Source organism: Nannospalax galili, unplaced genomic scaffold (assembly GCF_000622305.1).
Source record: "Nannospalax galili isolate Female #2095 unplaced genomic scaffold, S.galili_v1.0 scaffold652, whole genome shotgun sequence".
NCBI lineage: Eukaryota > Metazoa > Chordata > Mammalia > Rodentia > Spalacidae > Nannospalax > Nannospalax galili.
In genome coordinates, this window is record NW_008332152.1 from 1,767,556 (window position 1) to 1,793,762 (window position 26,207).

Below are 26,207 nucleotides of genomic sequence, written 5' to 3' on the forward strand. Positions count from 1 at the left end.
TTCAGGGCTGGGCATGGTGGCACATGCCTGTAGTCCCAGCACTTGGGAGGCAGAGACAGGCAGATCTCTGAGTTCGAGACCAGCCTGGTACACATAGCGAATCCAGGCCAGCTGGGGCTACAGGGAGACCCTGTCTCAAAAAGACCAAAAAAAAAAAAAAAAAGGTTGCATGTAATTTGAGAGAGAAACAACTGGCACACACTAAGCAAGTGATGTACAGCTGAGCTACACACTCAGCCCCAATCAGATGGCCTTGAAGAGATCTGCAATTAGAGGTCTAATGTTTAATGAGAAGCACAAAAATCAACCACACGCTCTTACTGCACTGGGCTCAAACCCAGAGTCTCGTGCATACTGAACAGAAGATGCTCTACCACTAAGCCAGTCCCCGCCCCAGTGCCCCAGTAATTAAGTACTTAACATACATGTTTAGACTTGCGTCCCCACCCTAGCCAGGTAAGAACTTAAATCTGGACTTATAACAAATGGAATTCTAAACCAGTACCTTGTATGTTAACATTCATCTACTATATAACACGGGGCGGGGGAGGTGCAATTCAATACCTACCTCACTGGTTGTAAATCTCACAGATGTGCCTTGCGGCATCTGTCATAATTCAGATCTTAAATGCCTCCCAAAGTACATGTGGTAAAGGTTTTGCTGCCAGCCTGTGGCACCACTGGGAGGTGGAGTACTTTTAGAGGGTAAGGCCTAATGGAAAGAAGTGAGGGCTTTGGGCATGTCACTCAGTGTAGCTGCGGACTGAGTTTAAAGTGCTTCTTCTTTTTTTTCTTTTTCCTTTTTTTTTTTTTTTTTTTTTGGTTTTTTTGAGACAGGGTCTCCCTGTAGCCCCAGCTGGCCTGGAACTCACTATGTAGACTAGGCTGGCCTTGAACTCACAGAGATCCGCCTGCCTCTGCCTCTTACCTAGAGGTAAGAGACCCTGACACATGACATGGAATAGGGTACCATTTGGTTGTTGGGGGAATTCTACCCCAGATGTGGGGTTGGGTTGCAGGCTCTGTGAGAGAATATCCTTGCCCTGTACCATGCTTAGGCAGCTGATCAGCACATTTCACTGAGAAAGCCTCAAGAACACACATGCATGGTCAGACAAGGACCAGAGGGAGGGCGGGGCTCTGCACAAAGTCAAAGAGTGGTGAATTACAGAGTACCCCTCTACCCCATCCTTGCTGGGGTACTGCTCGGGTACCCTCACCTGACAACTCCCAGTGTTACTATGGTGGGGGGGGATGTCAGTGCACCCTGTCCCTGTCGGGGTACTGCTGGTATACCCCCACCTAACAGCTCCCAGTGTTACTACTGGGGGGTGGGGGGTCAATGGAAGCATGGGCCTAGAGGATTCTCAGGCCTTCACAGTCAACTTCAGGACAGCTACATAACCCCGAGGAAAGCCAGCCCACCATTGTGAGCAAACCCCACAGGACACATCTTCCTCCCTCTGTGGGGTACCTGTCCCTGTGCCTCATGTGGATGGCTATGCAGACCTAGCTCTCATGGAAGCTCCTATCTACCAAAGGCAACTTTGGGATAGTTGGAGGACCACTATTCTTTATTTTGAGACAGGGTCTCATGTAGCCCAGGCCGGCCACAAACTTTCTATGTAGTTGAGGAGGGCCTTGAACTTGTTCTCAGTCTCCTGTATCTACTTCCCAAGTATGGGACTACAGGTATATACTACCATGCCTGGTTTATGGGGCGCTGGGGATAGAACCCAGGGCCTCCTGTGTGCTACAGGCACTCTACCAGCTAAAAAATGACCTCAGCCTCAGGACTACATTTTTTTCTTTAGTTTTTTATGGGGCTTTTGGCTACTCTAACATCCCCCCTATGAAGAGGTAACCCTAAACTCTTTTAAGGATTAGATACCAGCTCCCAAATACTTTGGAACAGAGTATGTTGCTATGAGGCCCAAGGACATTTTGACTTTTAGCCAAGAAACTGGCTACATTTCTTTGGGGACTTTTTACCCTAACTGCCTAGCCAATTCCTACCTCCTGTTCTTATCACGCCGTCCTCTGAAGGGGTTACCCAAATTGCAGATAGGGGATCAAGACCCAGACCGCTCTGGCTTCTTCTGTGCTGAACAGGGACACAGGGTGAGGCAACTGGAGTACCCCTTTAGTGAGTCTATCTAAAAGACCCCTAAATTACATAACTCTTATCTCTAAGGGGAAAAGAAAGACCTTAAAAAAGCTTCTACAAGTGTTTCCACAAAGTGTCTTAACAGAAGTATTTAAGAGCCAAGCAGGAAGAGGAGCAACAAAGGCCTCACTGACAAGTGAAGACACCTATCAAAACTGGAGAATCACACGTCTCACATGAAGAAGAGTTTCGGATGCTGAGCTTTTATGATGAGTCAAACAGAAATGCCAGTGTCACATGACAGCGGGGGTGGGGTTGGGATTCAAGGAGGACAGAGAACTTCAAAGACAGGAGACACAGACAAGCTTCACAGGAAGTTCCTGAAACTTACAAAATTCAGTCTCTCCACAAGGTCATAGACAGCAGCAACTGCTAGGGGGACTCTAGCCAGCTGAGCTGCCTCTAAGCAACAGGGATGCAGCTTTGTGAACTGCTGCCCATGTTGGGTGGGCATTTTGGTGATGCTCCTGTAGGTAACCCCAGTAACCTTTGGTTCACTAAGCTAGACTTGGGTAAAATCATTTCTTCCGTCTACTGTCAGTGCCCTATCTGGGATGAATAAACGTCCTTGTTCACAATCTCCCTAGGAAAAGTCACATAACAAAACCTCACACTACTTGAGTGAGGATTCATTCAAAAGTAATAGATGAAATTGGTTTGGTGGTGGGAATTTAAAGACAGCATAGAATGCAGGTTGTAGTAAGCTACTGCTCACTGCTTTTATCCAGGTCAGCAGTGAGTGCGAGCAGCAGGTGGTGCAAACAGGTATAAAAATGAGCAGTTTGGCAGGAAAGAGAGTGAATGAGTCTAATGGTATGGAAGGGAGGGCACAGACAATGCTCTCTACCTAAGAGCTCAGTGCAACTAGAGGAAAGTCACACTTCACAGTGAGATGTCAGGAAAGGTTCCTTGAAGGCAAAACCCCATCCTGCAAAGGCTCTAGTTTATAAAAATCGAAATTCATTAGAAATTCATTGAACTGAGAACACCAGAATGTCACTGAAGGGATTCTCTGGGGCTGGCAAGATTTCTCAGTGGGTAAAGGCACTTGCTGCCAAGCCTGATGTCCTGAGTTTTTGATTCCCAGAACCCACATGGTGGAAAGAAAGAGCCAACTCTCTCAAGTTGTCCTCTGAGCTCCACACATGTGCTGTGGTATTCATGTTCCCACACATCCATACAAACACACAAAATAAATGAATGTTAATTGTTAAAAGGGGTTCTGTGCTTAAAAACAACTGCCTGTGGAAATGTTTTCCCAGGTTCGGCTACCAGGCACACAAAGGCCACCACAGCTACAGCAGAAGGGAGTCAGACTACCTCAACCTGGAACAGAATTGGGCAGCATGATTCATATGGTGCAGGTTTTGCAGGCATGCAGAATCCAAGATGCTGGAGATGACATGACCTAGGAAAACTGCTGAGAAAAGCTGCAGGCATGGAGAAGAGCTGGTCAGGGAGAGAGCTCACACATGCCACAGCTGGCAGAGTTAAAGGAGCAGAGCTACCCAAGGCTATCAGAGCTGAGAAGATGCCTCTAAGAACCCAAGATGCTGGGCACAAAGTTTCACGGTTCAGTATTTGCTCCACAGGGCTTCAGTCTTGCTATGGCCCAATCTTTCCTTACTGCGACCCAATTCCTCCCTTTTAGGATAGAAACATTCATTTTGTACCATTGTATACTGGACATATGTAGGTTTGGTTTGGTGTTTCAGAGACTTACAGTTAAGAGAGCTTCAGAGTCTTTGGACTTCTGAACAATGTTAGGACTGGGGACTCAGAGACAGACAAATGTATTTTGCATTATGAGGCAACCGTGAGACTTGGGGGCTCAGGGTGGAACAATATGGATTAAAGTGATATGTTGTGTGTCAAGTTCACAAACAGTGGATTTGTAATGAGTAATCTTCATTGCCTTGAAGAGATCAAGTTTCTACCACATACATGTTTGTTTGAACACCTGGTTTCATCTCTTTGGGATGTACGAAGTAGAACTGCTGGAATTCTGATTTCCTTCTTTTTCAGTAGTGGGCATTAAACCCAAGGCCATGTGTTCTGGCACATACCCAACGCTGAATTGCAGCCCCAGCTCTTCAGTATCCACTTGATTTGAGTAAGAATTACCTAGAACCACCTCTAGGCATGCCTGTTTCCAGAATGGCTTAACTGAGAAGATTCACTGTGAATGTGGGCAGGCCATGCCATGGCTGTTGTCCCAGACTAAAGAAAAGGGAAGGAGAGAGCAAGCTGAGCATCAGCATTCATTTCCCTGCCTCCTGTGTGTGGGCACAAGGTGACCAGGTGCCTCACATTCCTGGTGGGCATGTGTTCTACACCATGATGGGCTGTATCCCTCAAACTGTGCCAAGTAAACCCTTCCTTCCCCAAGTCGCTTTTGTCAAGTATTTTGTCACAGCAATGAGAAAACAAATACAAACCAAAGGGCCCAATGTGAAATGGAAAATTAGAAGCCAAGGTTTAAAATATATACCACTACAGAGGTAGAGATTGCAAGTAGTACCCACCTGCAATCGTAGCACTTGGGAGGCAGAGCAGAATGGAGTTCCAGGCCTGCTATATACCAGGACCCTCGAGGGGTACGGAACAAGGCCTGCATGCACACCACACTGCAGAAGTCACCCTGGGGGTGGCAAGCAGGGCATTTAAATGGGCCTCTGCTTGACAGGTATACCTGGCCACCAGATGTTAAAAGGAAGGTTCCTCCCAACAACAAAAGGCAGGTAAACCCAGCTAGCCAGAAATTATATGCCATGGAAAGTGGGAGGTCAAAACACTGAACTAAGTCACAGATTAAGTTCTAACACTGTCATACTGACCACTCTATATGCTCCACCAGAGAGGGATGGCCATGTGGTCCCGTAGAGACCAATACTACAATATCACTAACCAACAGGCTCCCAGAGACCTCAAGGGGAAACAAAGGGAACAGGGTATCATGAGTGGACCTGGGACTTGGGAAAACTTGTCAAGTCGTGGTAAAGCCAAGACTGTCAAAATTCCAAAAGGGCTGGTAAGTGGACCAAATCACAGCATAACAGGGAGACAGAAGTCTAAACAGAGAGTAGCCAGTGAAGAGAGAAAACTTAAACATTCTGGAGCAAGAGGTAACAACCAATTGAACAAAATCCCAGAGGACAGGTCATTAAAAGCAGAGGACAGGTACACAGAGATGGAGGACAAGAGGAGAGAGAGGAAGAGGAGAGGGAAAGAGGAAGAGAGAGGGAGAAAGAGAGAGAGAGACAGGAGGAGAGAGAGAGAGAGAGAGAGAGAGAGAGCTACACATTCCCCTGCCATGAGAAAGAAAGGAAGGTTATGTATGTACAAATAAGGGAGGTATCGCTTCTTGGCCTTTTGGCTAAGATCAAGTGTAGCATAAATAAGGGAGGTGACTAGCTGAGGCAGTTCATTCTCACACACTCCATTCTGGGAAGTCAGAGGACACGCAGAGCAGACACAGCAGAGGTGTGCTGGGCTCACAGACAGAGCTGAAGTCCGCCTTCACCACAGTATAAATAAGAATAACATCCAAATAGGGGTATAGACAGGGAGTCAAGGAGCGCCCAGGACCAGGTGGGGTGACATGACATGAGTCCATGCATTAGAAACTCTCGAGCATCACCGAGCAGCCCTTGTTGGAGAGATGGAAAAACTGGAGAGCAGAGCTGGCACAGTGCTGGATGCATGGGGAGACAGAACACCTGGGATCTAGCTGAGAAAAAATAAGGGAAGCCCTGTGGTGGACGGTGTAATGACGAGGGAGGAGGACTGACGAGCAGCAGAAACAACTGACCAGGTATGTGGTGAGCACACAGCACTGCTGACCAGCTCAGCACAGGGCAGCCCGTCTACGGCAAGGGCAAGGTGGGCCACAGGAGCCACTGACAGGCAGGGAAGAGCACAGCAAACCTGGGGGCTAGGAACGCGAGGGAACGCGAACCTAGACTGCTGAGTGGCATGCTCACAAAGAACTCCGGTCCCTAGAGATGGAATGGGGAACGACGAGGCCAATGGCAAGTGGAAGCGGGCGGGGGGGGGCAGTGGTTCCAAAGGAGAACGGGGGGTAGACACAACAGGGTGTTCACACTCTGAAGAAGTGGGGAGAGAGCTGCCCCTCACTCTGTTCTGAGGCACTGCGTCTGGAACCTCCGATGGTAGTGGGGAGAAGGGAAAGGCACTCACAGCCTCACAGGAGGGCAGGCGGAGAAGAGCTCCAGTCAATCACAGTCCTGGTCAAGAGACTTAAGGCTACTGTCAGCAGCAAAGGGACAGCCAGGGCAGGAGAGCCTAAGCCCTACAGAGAAAGTGGCAAGCAGCCTGGTGGAAGGCAGCCAAACACTCTAGGAAGCCACTGAGGCTGGTCCATGCCAAGATCCCAAGTGGGGTTAGAAACTGACAGTCTATGCAAACCTGGAAGGGAAGGGAAGCCAGTGCAGTGGTTCTGTGGGCCGTTCCTTCCCCTCACTGCCATCAACAGAAGCTCACTGGGCTCCACAAGCACAGATGCCAAGAAAGGACAGAGGAAGACTGGCAGAGACCTAACCCTCACACAATGCTTGTTGGGAAGCTGGAGAAGGGCTCAGCTGGCCCATTAACTCTAACCTTGTACAGATCACAAAAGTAAAGCAGGCAACGGATTAGCATCTAGAACACACAGGGACATCAGCACAGCAAGAGCTGAACAAAGGGTATAAAAGGTACTTCACAGAGAAGACCAGACAAACCTGTACAAAGACCCCCAACCTCACTGGTTCTCTAAATCAAGGGAGGGAGGTGGGACGACTGGTGGCCTGAGCACTGACAGTACAAATATTCTCTGCAGGAATAAACACGAGATGCTGAGAAGGACACAGGAAAAACTGAACACTTGGCAGTGCCTTACAGAACTGAAAATGGCCTATGTTCTACTTCTCAAAGATTCCACACCAGTCTCACATGGGTCAGCAAGGAGAGATCTGCCAGGTGTTCACTGTGCCATTACGTTTGAAAAGAAACTGAAAGTATCCTAAACACCCATCAGACAAGGACGAGCCAACTGTTACAACTGCTGTGATGTGAGACCGCAAAGAAACTGCCCAGATCTGCAGACAAATTGTAAGACTACCCCTAAAGGAAACTATACATGCCTACAAGTCACATCACAATATACACTGCTCATGCGCACAGATGTATCAGCACAAAATAGCTAAGTAGACTAGACTCTGATCCACACAGAGTGTCACAGCACATCTACCTCTAACCTACACTGAGTACATCTGTAACTCCTGAGTAGAACACATGAGGCAGCGCCTTGAGCTCCGTGACAAACAGTCAAGAGGCCAAGGAAGGAGAACAGAGCATGAGGCGCCACCCAGCAACAGCTCCCCTTGGTGTGGACTCAGGGAAACGGGGTCTGCTGGTAGCCACGCTGGTAGCCATGCTGGTAGCCATGCTGGTAGCCACACTGGTAGTGGGAACCCCAAGCAACTCAGACACTGGAGGAGTCTCTTCCCACCTTAAAGTGAGTCTCCCAACCCCCCTGCTAGCTAGCTAGCTGCCAGCAGAGATAAACAGCAGAAGCAGTGACAGTAATGACATCTCAGACCACACCAAGGTTCAGCACTCTAGATGGGAGCTGGAAAGGGGATCCCTGGGGATCAGCAGAGCACTATCAGGAACTCGGGAGAGTAACCCCGCACAACCATCTGTAAATGTCCAGCCGCCCCTCAAGCTGAGCATATGTGGACTTCATTATACATAGCACTATCCTCTGGGCTAACACTAGCCTCAGGGTGGTATGTAGGAGACACACAGGGCAGATCCAGTAGCATGCAAAACCCCCAAATAAAGGCATTCTAGAAACAGGATTGATCCTGACACACAACACAGAAAAAGGCTTTTGCTGGAACTTTTTACTCACATCCAGCTGAACCGAATGCATTTTCCAAATGGTTTCAATATGACCTGGAGTCTTCTAACACAGTTTTCTGAGTGCCCAGGATGCATTCAAAATTATTTGGCATTTAAAGCAAAAAAGGAAATCTCAACTTAATGGGAAAAGACAAGAGATGCCACGGCCAAGCTGGCAGGGACCCTGGAAGCCTTCACCATGGAATGTAAGGAGACTAACGCACTAAAGTAAAACAACCCTCAAAGAAGCAAAAGCTCACACCTGGAGTAGTATCACAGAGAGAACCCTCAAACGGCCCCAATTCCCTGCAAGCCAGCATAGGAATGCTTCCTAGTGAGTAACACTCAGTTCCATTCCCAGCCCCCCCCCAAAGAAAGACAAAAAGATATCTGGTAATCCCCAAGATTATAAATATATCCTACCCTAGGAGCTGGAGCAATGGCTCAGCAGTTAAGAGCACTGTCTGTTCTTGCAGAAGACCTAGGTTCAGTTCCCAGCACCCACATGGGGGCTAACAACTATGCTAACTCCAGTTCCAGGGGAGCTGATGCCCTCTACTGACCTCTGCAGGGCATTGCACAAGAAGGATGCACTTACATACATGCAGGCAATACACTCATGCACATTTATATGTATATATCATATCCTGATAATGTTAAATCACACGGCAAAGAGATTCTGCAGATATAATTACAGTTACAAATCAACAGGCTCTGAGCTTTATCCACTAGACCTAATCTAACACAGGAGCCCACAAAAAGCAAAGATGAAACTCTGGAAGGGGCGGCAGGGGACACTAAGAGACAGTGACAGATAATCTCTGTCAACTCAATCAGATGTAGATTCACCATGGGAAAACATCTCTTGGTGTGTCTACAAGGATGTTTCCAGAAACCTTTAATTGAGAAGGAAACCCCCATGAATACAAGTTGCACCATGTCGGGGCTAGGGTCTTCTACTGAATAAAAGGAGAAATGGTCTGGTGAGAGGAGTCCATGGTAAAGGCCCCTGCACCAAGCCTGACTGGCCTGAGTTCAGTCCCTGGAACTACGTGAAGAAAGCCCATTCCTACTCATTGTCCTCTGAGCTCCACATGCACACTAGGCAATGCATGTGCATGCTCACATATACACACAAATAAATGAATTAATCAATATGTAAATGTAAATATAATTCTAAGGCGAAAGCACGCTAAGTGCCAGCATTCTCTGCTTCCTGCCTATGGACACAGGCCTTCCCCACCATGACCAACTGCACCCTGGAGCCACGAGCCAGAATAAACCGCTCAGCTGTCCTTGTCAGGCATTCTGCCATGGCAACAGGAAAGGTCACTAATGCCACTGCCTGCTGTAAGAGTCACTGTGGCCTGATGGGGCCATAGGAGAGAGGGACGCAGCCAGCCCCAGAGGGGTTCAACTGACCCCCTGAAAGAGGGGGGCAGCTTCTCCCAGAGCCTCTGCAGAGAGCTCAGCTGAATACACCTTGGTGTTGGTTTATGAGACTCCAGGCAGAGAACACAGTATAGCCCACTCAGACTCCAGGCCTATAAAACTGTGGGATACTACACAGGAATTTGTTGCGACTTTTACACAATACAGAAAGTGGCTACAGACTTTGGTGCGTGAGGTGGGGAACTGCTCTAACAAACACCTGCTGAAGTTCATCTGAGGCCATAGGCATTACAGCCCTGAGTGTCCCGTGTATTTAGGACTCAGGTTACTCCAAGGGGAGAACATTGCTTTTCTTATTTTTCTAAAATACTACTTAACCCAATACTTAGCAGCCTCAGATAGGAGGAACCCGAGTTTAAGGCCAGCCTGCACTACACAGCAAGACCCTATCTGAAATAAAATTAAAAAAAATACGAGGCTGGACTTGGTGGCATATACCTATAATCCCACCACTCAGGAGACAGAGGTAGACAGATCTTGATGAGTTCAAGGCCAGCCTGGTCTACATAACAAGTTCTAGGCAGGCAGGTCAAGGCTATATAGTGAAACCCTGTCTCAGAAAACAAAAATAAAATATGACCTAGGTGATAACACATCCCTTAAGCCCTCAGGCAATTTGTTTCCTGCTTTTTACAACTATTGCTGAACCAACTGTGTTTACTTACAGAGAAGCTCAGTCAACATATGCTAAGTACTGTGTAACTGAGAGAAACTGTGAGCTGGTATCTACATACACTTTGAGTTTGGTGCACTGGCCCGGCTTCAAGTCCCCTAGCAGCTGCAACATGGTGTCCAAGAGCACCCGACTGGAATTAACCAAGAATTCACGACCACATGCAATGGCGGCAACATCTGCAACAGACACAGAAGAAAGCATCACGATCACAGGTGCAGCTGGCAGGATGGCTCATGGAATTCCATCCCCAGAACACACATAAAGGTGGAAGAAGAGAACTGACTCCAAAAACACATGCACCATGGCATGCATGCACTGTGCGTGCACACACACACTCACTCACACTCACACACTCACTCAGTAATAATAGTTTTTTTAAAAGATCACAGGTGCTTCAGAATCTGGAAGGCTCTGCTTAGCATACAGTGTGATATGCTGTTTTTTCTCCTAACAAACAAGGAAAACAAGTTACTGGTACACCTTTCAAACATGGTGTTCAGGAGCTACTGTCACAGAATGAGGACCTGCCAACGTCAGAGCTGCAGCAAAGCAGGGAGTGGTGTTGTCTAGCATGAAAAAGCACTGGGTTCTGGATACTGGCAGCACCATGCCCCAGAGTGCCAGATCTACAGCTGTCTGGTCTAAGCAGAAGGTGGAGCTGATGACTAGTCTTACCTGTGGCCAAGCATGCCAAAATTCTCTTCCAACCCTGCAAGAACTGGACAATGATTTAATTATGACATGAAAGGCGAGCCCTGTGAAGTCAAAGGCAGAGCATGAAGACTGATTTCGAAAAGACCCTCCCTAAATGGTCTTCCCTACTGTGATCAGCAAGTATGTTTTTTCATGCTTCAGGTCCTGGAAATATGATGGAGATCAGACCACTGGTCCCCAGAGATGGTGCAGCCAGTGCTCGCCTTATAAACATCCACGCACACCTGTAAGGACTTACCAATGACCTGGCACACAATGCACTTGTCTCTAAGTTCTCCTCAGTCAGGTCTATAAAGAAAGCATGAAGCAAAGCAATGGAGAGTCATCAGAAAGGAGGCCGAGGTGGAGGGAGGCGGGGCAGCAGCACCCATCTTTCAGTTAAGGAATCCAGGGGAGTGTGGTGTCTGACCTGTCTGCAGGAAACATCCTTCACCAATGTGAGAAGATTCTCTTCTGTTTTTAGTTTGTTAAGAATTATAAAAATGGGGCTGGAGAGATGGCTCAGCAGTTAAGAACACTGGTTGTTCTTGCAGAAGACCCGGGTTCGAATCCCAGCACCCACATGGCAGCTAAAAACTGTCTATAACAGGAACATCACCCACATGACTGGAAAAACAGCAACAGAAAAAGTGCACTGCGTCGTAACACACCACCGGCCCAGCGCAACCAATGTGCTGGCAAATGGCACCTAACCTTATGCAGTCCTGTAGCAACAACTGCTATTCCTGCATCTCACCAGAACAGCAATGGTGAAGCACAATGGCTGTGTAAAGTGTGCTGAGTCCTGTGCTACACAGGCAGTACCAGTATAGTCAGCCTGTCAGCACTCACAAGTCATTTTACACAGCAGTCTGCACTTTAGTGACTGATAGTCAATCTGCATAGAATGCAGTCCATTACAAAGGCTATAGAAGTCGCTTTATTATCGTCAACCATATCATGATCAATTAAAAAAAATTTTGAGACAGGGTCTGCATATAGCCCCAACTGGCCTGGAACTCAATATCCGCCTGCCTCTGCCTTCTAAGTGCTGGGACTAAAGGCATGCACCACCACACCCAGCAACAAGTTTCTTAAAGAAATCAAATGTACAAACAACTAAAGAAAAAAACAAAGCTGACATAATCAAATGTTTAAACATTTGTAGTTCACAGGACACTGCAGAGAAAGTAAAAAGACAAATCACAGAATGAGGAACATATTGGCAGGCCAGGCACGGTGGCCCACGCCTTTAGTCCCAGCACTCGGGAGGTAGAGCAGGTAGATCTCTGTGAGTTTAGGGCCAGCCTGGTCTACATAGTGAGTTCCAGGACAGCTGGGGCTACAGGGAGACCCTGTCTCATCAGACAAAACAAATAAACAAAAATAAACCCAAACCCAGCCAACAAAGGAGGTGTACAAAGGCCAAGAAGCACTGAGCTGCTCTGCATCACTGGTCATCACGCACTCGCAGATGAAAACCAGGATGACCACAGTAGCAGGCAAAGTCTACTGCTGCCAAGCCTGGCTTTCTTTGTACTAAGTTCAATCCCCAGGTCCCACATGACGGAAGGCGAGAACTGACTCCTGCAAGTTGTTCTCTGACCTCTACACATTCGCTGTGAAATAATAAATAAATAAATAAATAAATAAATAAATAAATAAATAAAGGCTTGAGAGGTAGCTCGGGGTTAAAAGCACCTGGGTTCAGTTACCAGTACCATATGGTGGTTCACACCCATCTGTTCACTCCAGTTCTGGAGGCTCTGACACCCTCTTCTGCCTCCGTGGGCACTGTATAGATGTGGTACACATATATACATTCAGGAAAAATACTTGAATACATAAATTTTTCAAATCTTAAATTGAAAAAAACACAAGATAGCATTTTAGATCTACTAGTATAGTTATGATCAAAGATAATGAATGCTGGCAACCATATGGAAACCTGAGAGCCCTTGTACGCTGCTAGCGGCAATGTAAAAAGCTTCAGTTTCTGTTGACAATAGCCAATGCGTGGGCTGGAGAGATGGCTCACCAGTTAAGAGCACTAGCTGCTCTTGCAGAGGACCCCAGTTCACATCCCAGCACCCACATGATAGCTACCAAGCATCCATAACTCCAGTTCTAGGATATCCGGCGCCCTCTTCTGACCTCCATGGGCATTGCATGACATGGGCACACTAACATACATGCAGGCATTACACTCATACACATAAAAATACTAAAATATTTTGAAAAGGAAAAAAGAATATAGCCTAACAGTTCTCCAAACAGTTAAAGTCCTACCACATGACCTAACAATTCCATCCTTAGCTGCATGCCCAGGAGCAATGAAAATCTATGTCTACACAAAACTTGTACACAAACGCCCATAACATCATTATTCAAAATAGCTGAAAAGGGAAAATAACCCAGTATCCATCATTGGTGAGTGGGCAAAGGAAATACGGCACACCCACACACTGGAGTGTGATTCCACCTCCACAGAGGCATTCCACAGTGAATGGAACCTGAAAACCAAGCAGGCCAGACTCAAAGGAGCAAAGCAGATCTACGGACATAGACCAGGTTGGCTGTTTCCAGGGGCCGGAGGACTGAGAAGGGACAGGTCAGATCAATGAGGTTCCTTTTTGTGTAGATGAATGTTTTTAAGCTGACTGTGGTAATATACATACAACTATATGGTTATACTAAAAACAACCAAACATTTCCCTTTAAATTGGCAGATTGTGTGGTAAGTAGATTAAACCTCAATAAAGCTGTTAAAAAGCAAGGCAAGCTGGGCATGGAGGTACACACCTGGAATGCCAGCACTTGAAAGGCTGAGCCTAGAGAGCTATGAACCTGAAACTTGTCTCAACTACACACCTGGACCACACAGTGAGGACCTGTGGCAGAACAAACAGTTCCTAATAGGAACACAGATTCAAGTGTCATGGTCAGCTGGCTGTTCATCACGACTGTTCCTCCTGGGCCTTTCTGCTACGCCCTCTCATCCACAGCACAGACACTGTCCACTACCTTTTAAAGGAAACAGCATCCTCTATGGGCGTCTTCTCCAAGTTCTTAGCCTTAGCAGGGGGCTGTTTCTTTGCATTTGTCTAGCTACAGGCAGAATCTTCTTATCAATTATTTGACTACCTAGGCCAGGACAGGGCCAAAGCTGTGGGTCATCATCACATGAGAACTTAACCTCTATGCACTATCTATAGAAAATGCTGCAGAGTGGGAAGGAATACCCAGTCCTGCTGGGAAGTGGCTCCTAAGATTCAGTTTCCAAACTTCCACTGTGGTGACCTGACTCCTGTGCTTGGAAGTCAGATCTGAAAGAAGCCCCGTGGGGCTGACTCTAAGGGCTCCTCTCCATGCTGCTGCTGTCTTCACAGGCGAAGTGACCCCTGTCAGAAGTTCATCTCTTACACCCTCTGTGTCTTTGCATGCCAAGCCTGTCTGTGCCAATTAGGTGGCTTCCACTGAGGAGTGCAAACCACTGAGAAGCTCAGCAAGACAGTGATGGTAAGATACACGGTGCTGGAGCTCTGCTGCCAGCCAGATTCTGCACCTGGTGGTCCACATGACAACATCAAGTCCGCACATCCCTATGGCGTGTCTACAAGCGCAGAGTCTGCTCCTTCCTATTTCCGAGTTTCCCCCTCAGTTCTAGCTCACTCTTGCAAGGTCATTTCCCCACACCTTTCCTTTCTCTCACTGTTTAACTGTTTCTCTGAGACCATGATCACAAGAAGAAATGTTCCTTCTCCAGGACGCAAACTCTGAAAACATTCATAGATAGGAATTTATTTTGCAAATAGAATTGAGAGACAAAAGGTGCTGCAGAGCTGGGCACAATGGTGCCCACCTGTGATCCCAGCTGAGGAGGCAAAGGTGGGAAAATCCCTTGAGCCTGTGCAACAGAGTGAGACTCTGTCAAGAGAAAAATGGAAAAAGATACAGCAGAAGTGAGACGTTTCAGAAAAATGTCAAACATGAAACTCAGGGCTGACATGAGTATCTTATGTGTGGTTCAATAAATGGTCAGAGATTCTAAAACAGAAGCAAGGGCTCACTTCAGCAGTACGTATACTAAAATTGGAACGATACAGAGACGATCAGCATGGCAGCCGCGCAAGGATGACACACAAATGCGTGAAGCGTCCCATATATTAAAAAAAAAAAAAAAAAAAACTGAAGCAAAAGGCAGAAGTGCCCAAACAGAGTCTTCTAGTCTTTGCCTGACTTCTTGATGCCCTGCAACACTGACACCACAGAAAGACACGGCCAGCTGTGCCAGCTGAAAGGGAAAGCACTAATCATTCCCCCCAGTCCCTGCAATCACCCAGCATCACCTACTTACAACCCTAACAGCAGAGGATGTGGATTCCCCTGATCTATGAAAAGTAACAGCCATTATTGCATTTCTCTGGAGGACCCAAAGACAGCCCTGTCCTCAGCCTTCTCATCAGAAGTTTATGTCTACTGGGGTCACTGAAATTCCAAGCTATTTTCTCCTATGGGGCGGGTCGCTAGACCCCGGCGTGGTGTGTGCAGGCACCCTGGGGTCTCCGCCACACCTGGCGTGAGTCTGGCCGCAAGAGATGTGGGGAGCGCGCCTGGGCTCCCAGGCGCACTCACTCTGGATGTGGCCCAGGGTTAGGTGTGCGCGCACACCTGGTCCCGCTGGCTAGCCGCTGGCGGGCCTAGCCAGCCGCACCTCTCTGGAAACGGCAGGTGCGCAGACTTCTCTGATGCTGGCTGTAGCTGATGGCTACACACTTCTCTGGAGCGGAGAGCTTCCTCTGCTACTAGAGTATTATCTAGTCAGAATCCCGCCTCTATTACACCCTTGTGCCCTTCCTCAGGATTGCGGAGTTCTGGCCAGTGAACTCCACAGGGAAGAAGCACAGAGGCGGCGAAAGCTGGGGTATCCGTGGGTCGGTAACGGAGAGTGCTGCTCTCCAGTGAGATCAGGTCACCGGTAGTAAGACACAGGACTCAAGGCACGGCTTAGTCTGTGTTTACTGCTTTATTGTATCTCTGCTCCTTGCTGTCCAGCGCTCTGCTGATCCAGCTTTCTGGGACCCAATCTCTGGGACCCAGTCTCTGACCTGATCTCCCAGTCTCTGACCTGATCTCCGGGTCCCAGTCTCTGACCTGGGTAGCTCCTGTGCCGGAGGGCATGTATTTGTGGCGAGCACTTTAAAAGAAGAGTCAGGGAGGATGCCAGGAAGGCACTCTGGTATGAAAGGAATCTGCAGCACAGCATAACAGAGGACCCCAACATTCTCCTATGCGCATGCCCATGTGAAGGGCACATGTGGCCCCAAAGGGTTACTTGTGTTCAGTTTGCATCTAATCTTGCACACACCCCTGAGCTGGAAAACTCTTAAGACCCATCTTTTGACTGCTTCATTGACTCAGCTAAAGGGAGACCACAAGTTTCCCAGGAAAAACTCGAGTTCCACAGAACTGCAGTTTATTATGTAGGACCAGCTCCACTAACTGAGGAGCGTTGGCAGGAAGATTACCCAAGCCCGACCAACACAAGAAGATTAGGAGGGTTTTATAACTAGCCGAATATTATAGGTGGAAGATGCCAACGTATTTTGAATTAGCCAGACCACTTACATGAATGAGCTCTATCAAACATGTTAGAACAGCTGGGCGTGGTAGTGCATGCCTTCAGTCAGAGGCAGGCGGATCTCTGTGAGTTCAAGGCCAGCCTGGTCTACACAGTTAAGGTCCAGGCCACCTGGGGCTACAGGAAGACCCTGTCTCAAAAAGACCAAAAAAAAAAAAAATGTCAGAACCATGCCCATGGAAGAGAAACCAAAAGGCCTCCAGTGGTCTCACAACATCTCTCAACAGACCCAGCCCATCATGAAGTTTTCTAACTATGTGTATAAAAAGGCAGGCCTGTAGTCCCAGCACTCGGGAGGCAGAGGCAGGCGGATCTCTGTGAGTTCAAGGCCAGCCTGGTCTACATAGTGAGTTCCAGGACAGCTGGGGCTACAGGGAGACCCTGTCTCAAAAAGACCAAAAAAAAAAGGTAGGCCTTACTTACACTAGGGAGTGGAGACAGCTTTGCCTCCAGCAACCTCTGCAGACACTTTGGGTTGCTGCACTTGACTGCCTGTGCCCACATAACAAGCAGAGGCAGAGATATCACTAGACATCCCACAATGCACAGGACACCCCCACACAGCAGGACTATGAGAGCCCAGGTCTGTCTCAGGACATACTTGTCCTGAGACAGTTGACCTGCCCGTCTTCTATCTTCTGCTAAGGTCAACTGCAACCTGATAGCACAGCAGTCCAGTGCCTGTGGCTAACAGGAAACACCCAGCCCTTTCTTCTAGTCAGCTGACAGATGATCAGCTACCACTCTCATCCTTTTTGTAAGCCAGTGCCTGGGTGTAGCACCTCACTTGTCCTCAGCACACTTGCCTGAGGACAGAGTGCCTCACAGTGGTCTCCTTGGTTCAGTACGCATCCATCCTGAAAAAACGGCTTGGACAGCCTGTAGCGTTGTGGAGCACACCTTTAACCCCAGCGCTCAGGAGGCAGAGGCAGACAGATCTCTGTGTGGTAGAGGCCAGCTGGGGCTACAGGGAGATCATGTCTCAAAAAACAATTTTACACACATACACACACATACACACACACACACACAACCCCATAGAACCAGACACGGTCTGTGTATAAAATCTGTATCTAAACAGTGTGAGGCCCAAGGCTGGCTGTGCTGTGGCTGGATCAAGGCTGCAGTATCTTCTCCTGGTGCCTCAGACCGCTAGTTTCCTACTCTGTTACTAGAATCCAGAGGCTTCTTCTTAGCTGTGGCCCTGGCAGATAAACCGACAGGTGATCCAGACACAAGCAGGATACCATGCCAACCAGTCCTGAAAACGAAATCAGCTCTCACACCCACCTCAGGAGGCCCAACAGCAATGCTGAGGACCCTGGACCCCTCATGATCTCTCTGCAGTTCAGTCAGCATAAGAGTCAAACAAGTGCTCAAAGAACCAACCAGCACCACCAACAAAGACAGCCACAAGCCCAGGAGAAGAACTGAAGACATGAGGAAGCGCCAGCCAGATGCAGGATGGTGCAGTCACTGTGGAAAACAGCCTGGAGCTCCTCAAAACCATGGACGCGGTACAACAGACTGCCGTTCCATTCCCTGGTGTAGACCCGAGAGCGAAAACAGATGTCTTCTCAGGAACCTGTACGCCAAAGTCCACACAGCATGATCCATACAAGCCAAAGGTAGAAACAGTCTCATGTCTGCTCACCAACTTCACCGCAGGCTTAGGCCATCTAACGTCAGAAGACCTACAGGCTCAAGTTCCAAAACCACATAATTCTTGGCCCTGGGCAGACATGAATGAGCATCTGGTACCTAAGACTCTTCTCAGAAGAGTAAACTGAGAGTAGAAATGCAAGAGTGAACACAGGGCTGGTCAATGGCAGAAGCAGAGATGGACGTGGGGCCTCAGTCTACCATGTCTTCTGCCCTGCCACCACATTGCTGCCCTGTGTTAGCACAAACACCAGGATCAGGCAAAGGACCAGAGGCCAGGAGAAAAGACAGGAACTGACACAAAGGGGCTCTGCTGGTAATTTTGTGCAACCAGCAAGTCCATGGAAGACTAAGCCAGATCCAGTCCTGCCACAAAATATCAACAAGCAAAAGGTAACACTGGGGCTGGGGCTGGGGCCTAACTCAGTGGTAAGTACCTGCTTTGCATGCATGAAACCAGTTCTAGGTTCAATAAAAAACAAAAATCTGGGCACAGGTCACACACACCTGCAATCCTAACACTTGGGAGGCTGAGACAGGAGGATTGCAAGTTTGAGGCCAGCCTGGGCTATATAGTGAGTATGAGGCCACCCTGGGCTACTTAGTGAAAGCCTATCTCAGAAAAACAAATAAATAAATAATGTGGTACCACAATTATTACCAAATGTTATTTAAATTCACAAGCCAAAATTAAGAGGCAAGGAATGCAATTACGATTTTCAATCTTCCCAAAGTAGGAAGAGCGTTAGAAAAGCAAGTTTCCCACTTACAAGTTAAACAAGTCAGTCCTCGTGGGATTTCCATTCTTCCTCTGCCCTCTTACTAGGCTGCTGGAAACAATCACTTTCCTATGCTGAATAATTCCTCATTTCACATGTACTATGACCCACCACAGTCCAGTGGGAGAGTCCCAAGACATCTGTCCATCAGAGCAGGTGAAGAAATGCCGTCCAGAGGCATTACACCTGGAGAGTGGACCACTGTGTCCTAAAGGAAGCTGCTTGCAGCTACACTAAACACCACTGGGGGCAATGACTAGACAAGTAGGACATTGAGCAATGCAGTTTTCCATTGAACATGGTAAACTGGAAAGCGCAGCTCCATTCTTGCCCAGGGCCGACTAGGGGAAATTTTGCAAAATATCAGCTTTTCTGCAGCACATCAAAGACCTAAGGCTAGCTGTGAAGCCCCTGAAGGAAGAGGCCGCAGCCTCCAGGCAGAGATGTGAAACAAGCACTCAACCTGGGGCAGGTGCTCAAAACCAGTCAGAAAAGCCACCAGAGCAGGTGTGTGGCTGAGCACTGGAGGAAGAAGGATGCGGTCCAGGATGAGGACCAGGTGCTCACACCCTACCTGGAGTCACACCACTACACACATTTGTTGGAATTCTCAGAACTACAAAGAGATGAAAAAGAACTGAAAGAGCTGTCGGTGAAACTGCCAGACTCTGGATTCATAGGGAAGAGGAGCTGTGGGACCCCTAGTCCATGGTCTCCACAGTGCTGCCTCCCTCCCCACTGAATGGTTTCAGCACGAGAGGCGAAAGTCGCCATGGCCCTGGCAAGTCAGCACTTCAGGGAAGCACCATCAGTTTGGAATCTTTTCAGGCCAACCTGCAAGTGCCCTTTTCCAGCTCTTCATGAGAGTTCCCATGTGAGCTACCACATGAGAAAAAGCCATGTGAGCTTGACTACCAAGCACAGGCTGCTCGACCCTCTAGCTGACTACTGACTGCCTCGTCGCCACACCAACCAGAAATACAGACATCTTAAACCCACAACCCATCAAAAGGCAAAAGCACAGACCTTTGGAGTCACCCACAGAGAGAAAACTTAATCATCAAATGTACAAATGCCTTTGTTCAAACAGAGTTAAAGGCCTGTGTGGTGGCACAGGCCTTTGATCCCAGCACTCGGGAGCTCAGACAAGAAGACTGAGAGTGCAGATGCTGTGATGAGCAGGCAGAAGGCTGCCCTGCCTCAGACAAGGTGCTGGCCAAGCCAGGGCCCCACACTCTGAGCATCCATCAACTCTCAGCATCCGTCACAGAAACACTACCAACCTTTAACAGATTCTTTAAAAAAAAAAAAGCCAGCTGTGGTGGTGACACCTACAATCCCAGCACTCAGGAAGCTGAGGCAGGAGGATTACTACAAGTTTGAGCCCAGTTTGTCTCAAAAGAAAAAGTAGAAAAAGTATACACAGGATGTGCCTCATAAAGACTTAGTAAAAGAATAACAACACAGGACTGGAGAGGTGGCTTAGTGGACAAAGCACAAACATGAGGACCTGAGTTCCGATCCCAGAAGCCACATAAAAGCCAGCAGCTGCCCGTAACCCCAGAACTCGGGAGGCAAACACAGGAGATCCCAGGCAAAAGCTGGCTAGCTACACTAGCCAGAATTGGCAAGCTCCAGGTTCAACGAAAGCCTCTACCACTGGGTGTCAAGGAAGACACCCATTGTCAACTTGGGCCTCCACACACATGCACATATACATGCACATGCATGTGTACTTGTACATATACATACAAGCATGCATCCACACATGCACACACACATACACACAGACAAATAATAATGCTGAAGAAAAGAAAATGATCTCTCTCTAACAGCAGGAAATAACCCTAAGAGTACAACAGCAATAAAAGGCCACTATTTAACCACGTCACTGACTTCAGAAAAAAGGGATTTAATACCCACTAGTGCTCACCATGTACACTAAGAATCATTGGTCTGTAGGTTTTATTTCTCATAATTTTGAAGGTTTGAGGGTGTTGTATTTATTTAGATACAGGGTCTCCCTGTAGCCACAAATGGCCTGGAACTCACTTTATAGACCAGCCTGGTCTCAATCTCACAGAGATCTACCAGCCACTGCCTCCTGAGTGCTGGGATTACATGCCTACACCACCACACCCACCTTGTTTTTCTTCTTTTTTGTCTTTTTGAGACAGGGTCTCCCTGTAGCCCCAGCTGTCCTGGAACTCACCATGTAGACCAGGCTGGCCTTGAACTGCCTCCCAAGTGCTGGGATTAAAGGCGTGCACCACCACACCCGGCTGTTTTTTATTCTTAAGACAGGGTCTTTGCTTTGTAGCCCAGGCTGGCCTCAAACTCTTGATCCTCCTGCCTCAGCCTCCTGGGGCTGGACTTACAGGCTTGCACCACCACACCTGGCTCCTTTTGCTATGAAATTTTACTGTCATCTTTCTTCAGAGATAAGTTTCACTGATTAGCTTTCAGGAGAAATTTGCTGAAGACTATTCAAGTTTGGGATTCTTTTTTTTTTCTGAGACAGGGTCTCCGTATAGCCCCAGATGACTTGGAACTTGCTATGTAAACCAAGCTGGCCTCGAAATCACAGAGATCCACTTGCCTCTGCCTCCCCAGTGCTGGGACTGAAGGCATGTACCACCACGTCCAGCAAGTTTTTAGGATTATTTAAATTGAGTTTAAGCTTCACTTACAGTTTTAGCTTTAACTAAACCTGAATAAAACAACAGCCATATTTACGATTTGCTTATGAATAAATAACATGCAAACAAGCCTGTGCTTCCTTTAGATCCAGCATTCTTTATGAATGAGAGTCATCACAATCCCCTGGGGGGCTTTTTCAAAACGCACTTACCTGGCACTGAAACTGTCTTACTGAGGCACGAGGCTCAGCACAGACATCTGAAAACACTCCTCCAGATGCTGACACCCACCTAACTGTAACTACCAACACAATACACATCACTACATTTAAAAAGAGTCACCTACTTGTTACAATTCCAGCCAGTGCAAACACAAACTGATTTTCATCGGAATCGACCTCAACATCTCCATCCAGTGACTTCACAAAACTCTCCATCGTCTGCCCAGTGATGTTGAAAAACTTCAATGCTTTGTCCTAAAAGTTTGAGAATGGTCATGTCACACCTTTCCACAGAAGCCAGTATAAAAACATTGCAGATGTGCAGGCTACAGAGAAAGCCTTGCTATAACTAGAGGAACAATAGTAAAATACCTGTGCCACTACGGAACATTCCCAGTGATGGCAGCAGTCAACGCAGATTCCTAACTGGGCTAAGTATTGAGAAGTGACAGTTGAGGCTCAGCCCTAAATGGACCATCTATATCAACCTCGCAAGACTCAAGGAACAGCAAGGAAGAGGGAGTGGAAAGAATGTAAGAGCCAGAGAATGGAAAGGAATGCTGTGAAGTGCTGTCTTCTGAACACAACATGGTCCCTAAACTCACATACTCACAACAGCTGTGGTTGGTTACCTGGCCAAGATCAAGCCAGTCCACATTCCAGCATGGAAAGGCTTATGAGGTTCTACCACTAGCTGAGGCATGACTGGGAATTCCCCTGCCAAGGAAGGGTAAATCATTTGGTGGGGGGGGCCCTCTGGTCACTGGAAGGTTGCCCATGCTCTGGTGGTTGGCCCCACACCCATGTACATGCAGAGAGCACTAACTGGACTCAGTGGAGTATTAAAGAAAAAAGAACACAGGGGTGGGGAATGGGAAGGAGGATGTGGGTTGGATATGATCAAGAGACACTTTATACGTGTGAAATTGTCAAAGAATGAATTAAAATTTTTCTTTAAAAAAGTTCGCTGACAGAGCAGAGAAAATAGCTTGGGACACGCAGGAGCAACAAAAAGTACCCGAAGATCACTGGAAAGACACATATGTACAGGTATGAATGCACACACATACACACATACAGATATAAATGCATACATACACATACAGGTATAAATACACACATACACAATACAGTATAGATATACACACATACACAGAGGTATAAATACACATGTATACACATAACGAGTATAAATGCACACACATACGTGTACACATACAGGTACAAACGCACACACATATACACATACAGGTATAACTATATACACATAAATACATACAAGTATAAATGTACACACATACGTGTACACATACAGGTACAAACGCACACACATATATACACATACAGGTATAACTATATACACATAAATACATACAAGTATAAATGCACACACATACGTGTACACATACAGGTACAAACGTACACACACATACAAACACAGTATCAGTGATGTTGTATTAGTCATTCTCTGTTGCTGTGATAAAACACCATGACCAAGGCCACTAATGGAAGGAAGAGTTTATTTGGCTTACAGTTCCAGGGATGAGGGCCCATAATGGTAGGAGAGGCATGACGGAAAGGAGGTGGCCAGAGCAGAAACCCAAGTAATCACATCTTCTTCAAGCAGACACGGGAAGTGGAGAGTGACCGGAAATCCGGCAAAGCTTAAGAACTCTCCAAGCCCGCTCCCCAGTGACAGCTCTCCTCCAGCAAAGCTGCATGTCCTAAAACCTTCTTTAAAAGCACCACCGACAGGGAGCAAAATGTCCAAATACTTGGAGCATTATGGGGACGTTCTCATTCAAACCACATTTGTTTTGGATTTTACAGGAGCCCACAATTAAAAGACTTTTAAAGATACATTGAACTTTTAAAGTATTTACAAATTTTAAAAAATGTATAAAAATGGTGGGACTTTTAAAGTTGTACTATGTTTTATGTAATAATATTAACATAAGATTTTGGGGGATAAGGAATTAGAAAGGTTATGTTTAGTAGTGATGTGTTTGTGTGTCAAGTTGACAAGGGGTCAACTGTGATGGATAGCTTTAGTGTCAACTTGACATACCTGGGTAGAGAGAACCTCAGTTAAGGAATTTCCTCCATCAAGTTGGAATGTGGCCATGTCTATAGAGCATATTCTTGATTGCTGATCATTGAGTTTATGAGTGCAACATCCCTGTCATGTCCAAAAGACACCCTCTCTCAGCAGTCCTCTGACCTCTGCTCTCTTTTAGCCTTTCTGTTCCCTCTTCTGGGTTGTTCCCTGAGCCTTGGGGGTAGGGGTGTGTTAAAATGTCCCATTTGGAGGTGGGCACTCCATGGTACATATGCATTGATTCTCCATACTTTGAGCAGCTGTGATTCTCTGTAGCAGAACCATGTGCCTGCTTCTTTGATGAGAGGTGAGATCTGCCTGATGGAGAAAGCATGTGGGAAAACAACACACAGCTTTGTTCAAGAAGATCTTAACTGAAACTCTGACATGTACTAGAGAAAGACCAAGTCAACAGGCTCTACCATCATGGTGAATCTCCATTACTTTAAAAAAACAAACCCTTCCCACACCTGCAGAACCACTGGGTAACTTCTGTAAGGTTACCAGGGTCCTGAAAATTAATTTTCAAACCAAGGCTCATTTTATCACCCTAAAAAAACTGAAAGAAGCAGGCAGATCTCTGTGATATTGAGGTCTACATAGTGAGTGCCGGGTCAGCTGAGGCTACAGAGACCCTGTCTCAAAAAGGCAAAAAAAAAAAAAAAACTAAAAGCAGAATAAGGGAGCTCCCTAGATAAGAGAAATATTCTAAGACTGGACTATGGTGATTGTCTCACAACTCTAGAAACTTTCTAAAAAACTACTAAACTGTACAAAAGTCCAGTGGGTGAATTTTACAATGTGGAAATTATCTCTATTTTTCTGAGACAGTCTCATGCAGTCCTAGGAATTATACTTTAAGAAGGCTCAACAACCTTTCAAAAAGACATTTAACTCCTTCCACTGAAAGTCAAGGACTACTGCTGTGATGACTGATGCTCCACTGGCTTCCTACAAAAACCCTCTCCTCGAAGCCCAACCTTCCGAGGTGCTCCCTTCCCTCAGCTGTACCTTCATACCACATGGTCTCAATCTCCAGGCTCTCCTCCTCCTCCTGTTCCCCTGCAGTCCAGGACTCTGTTGAGTTGCAAGGCCGCACCAGCTCACATCAGATTAATTCTCCTCAAACCATGCTCACGTGCTATATTACCCTTTCACTGACAATTCTTCAAGAATCTACAGTCCTCCTACTGACAGGGTAAAATCCACACCAGTCTGGCTATCTCAGCTCACAAAGTTCCCAACCCAATACCCTATGAGCCACACTCCCACTAGAGTTACATGAATCCTCCACCCTGCCCAGTGCCCTCCTGCTATAAAACAGACTTCTCGCCCTATGCCACTGCGTGACTGGCTGTCTTCTTGAGCTGTCCTCCCCATTTTCTGCCATTTCTACCTACTCATCAAGACCCATTCCAAATCCCTCCTCTTCTGGGAAGTTCCACACACACATATACAGATACATATACATGTTAGATAACATTTTAAATTAAGTATTAGATTACCCACGAGACAAAGCACATACAAGCACTTTATATGCTATTAAACTCTTTATGTATAAACATTAAAGAGGTTAATATATCCAAAATTCACCTTGGGTGCTGGGTCAGAAAGGATGGCACTTCATCTTACACATCCCCAGAGTGCCCAATGGCAAGGTGAACACTGGGCATCTGGCCTTCTAATGAATGAGCTAAAGCAAATCTACAGCAAGACAGGGCTCAGTAGTTGCTGTGGTGGCAGACGTACGGTCTCTGCCAGGTTATCAAGCACATTCAACAGTACACAGACAACTTACTCCTCCAAGAATGGCCTTGACCACCTCTTCACTGCTGGAGACGCCCCACAAGAGGGTGCAAGTGGCAGCTCCCAACTGCGTACAGTACTCTGCCTGCTGCAGGAGCTGCTGCTTAGCTTCATTCAGCTGCTGTCGAAGGGCCAACTTCTCCTGCATTCACAACAGAACAGAACAAGAATAGGCACTGGCCTTCAATCTCAGAAAAGACTGATATATATCAAAATCATTAATATACATCAATCATCAAATTTTATATATATACCATCAAACTATATTGTATGAAAATCACAAAAATTCAATTAAAAATAGGGGCTGGAGAGATGGCTCAGTGGTTAAGAGCACTGACTGCTCTTGCAGAGGACCCGGGCTCAATTCCCAGCACCCACGTGGTGGCTACGAACCGTCCTTAACTCCAGTTCCAGGGGAATCAAAAGCCCTCTTCTGACCTCCGTGGCATTGCATGACATGGGTGCA

The 26,207-nt window shown here is 47.1% G+C and overlaps 1 protein-coding gene and 1 non-coding gene across 2 annotated transcripts in view; one reads left to right on the top strand and one right to left on the bottom strand.

Annotated features, from left to right (window-relative positions):
• Hsf2bp (heat shock transcription factor 2 binding protein) overlaps positions 1–26,207 on the bottom strand; it is a 109,038-nt gene that overhangs the window by 52,337 nt on the left and 30,494 nt on the right. The window contains exons 7-9 of the mRNA XM_008827417.3: positions 25,734–25,883; positions 21,963–22,092; positions 10,261–10,378 (exon numbers count right to left, since the gene is read on the bottom strand). Of these exons, the coding sequence (XP_008825639.1) occupies positions 10,261–10,378; positions 21,963–22,092; positions 25,734–25,883 (398 nt within the window). The remainder of the gene's footprint in view (positions 1–10,260; positions 10,379–21,962; positions 22,093–25,733; positions 25,884–26,207) is intronic.
• LOC115069338 lies at positions 14,958–15,064 on the top strand. The gene has a single exon (XR_003848616.1). It is a non-coding gene; the product is annotated as a U6 spliceosomal RNA (small nuclear RNA).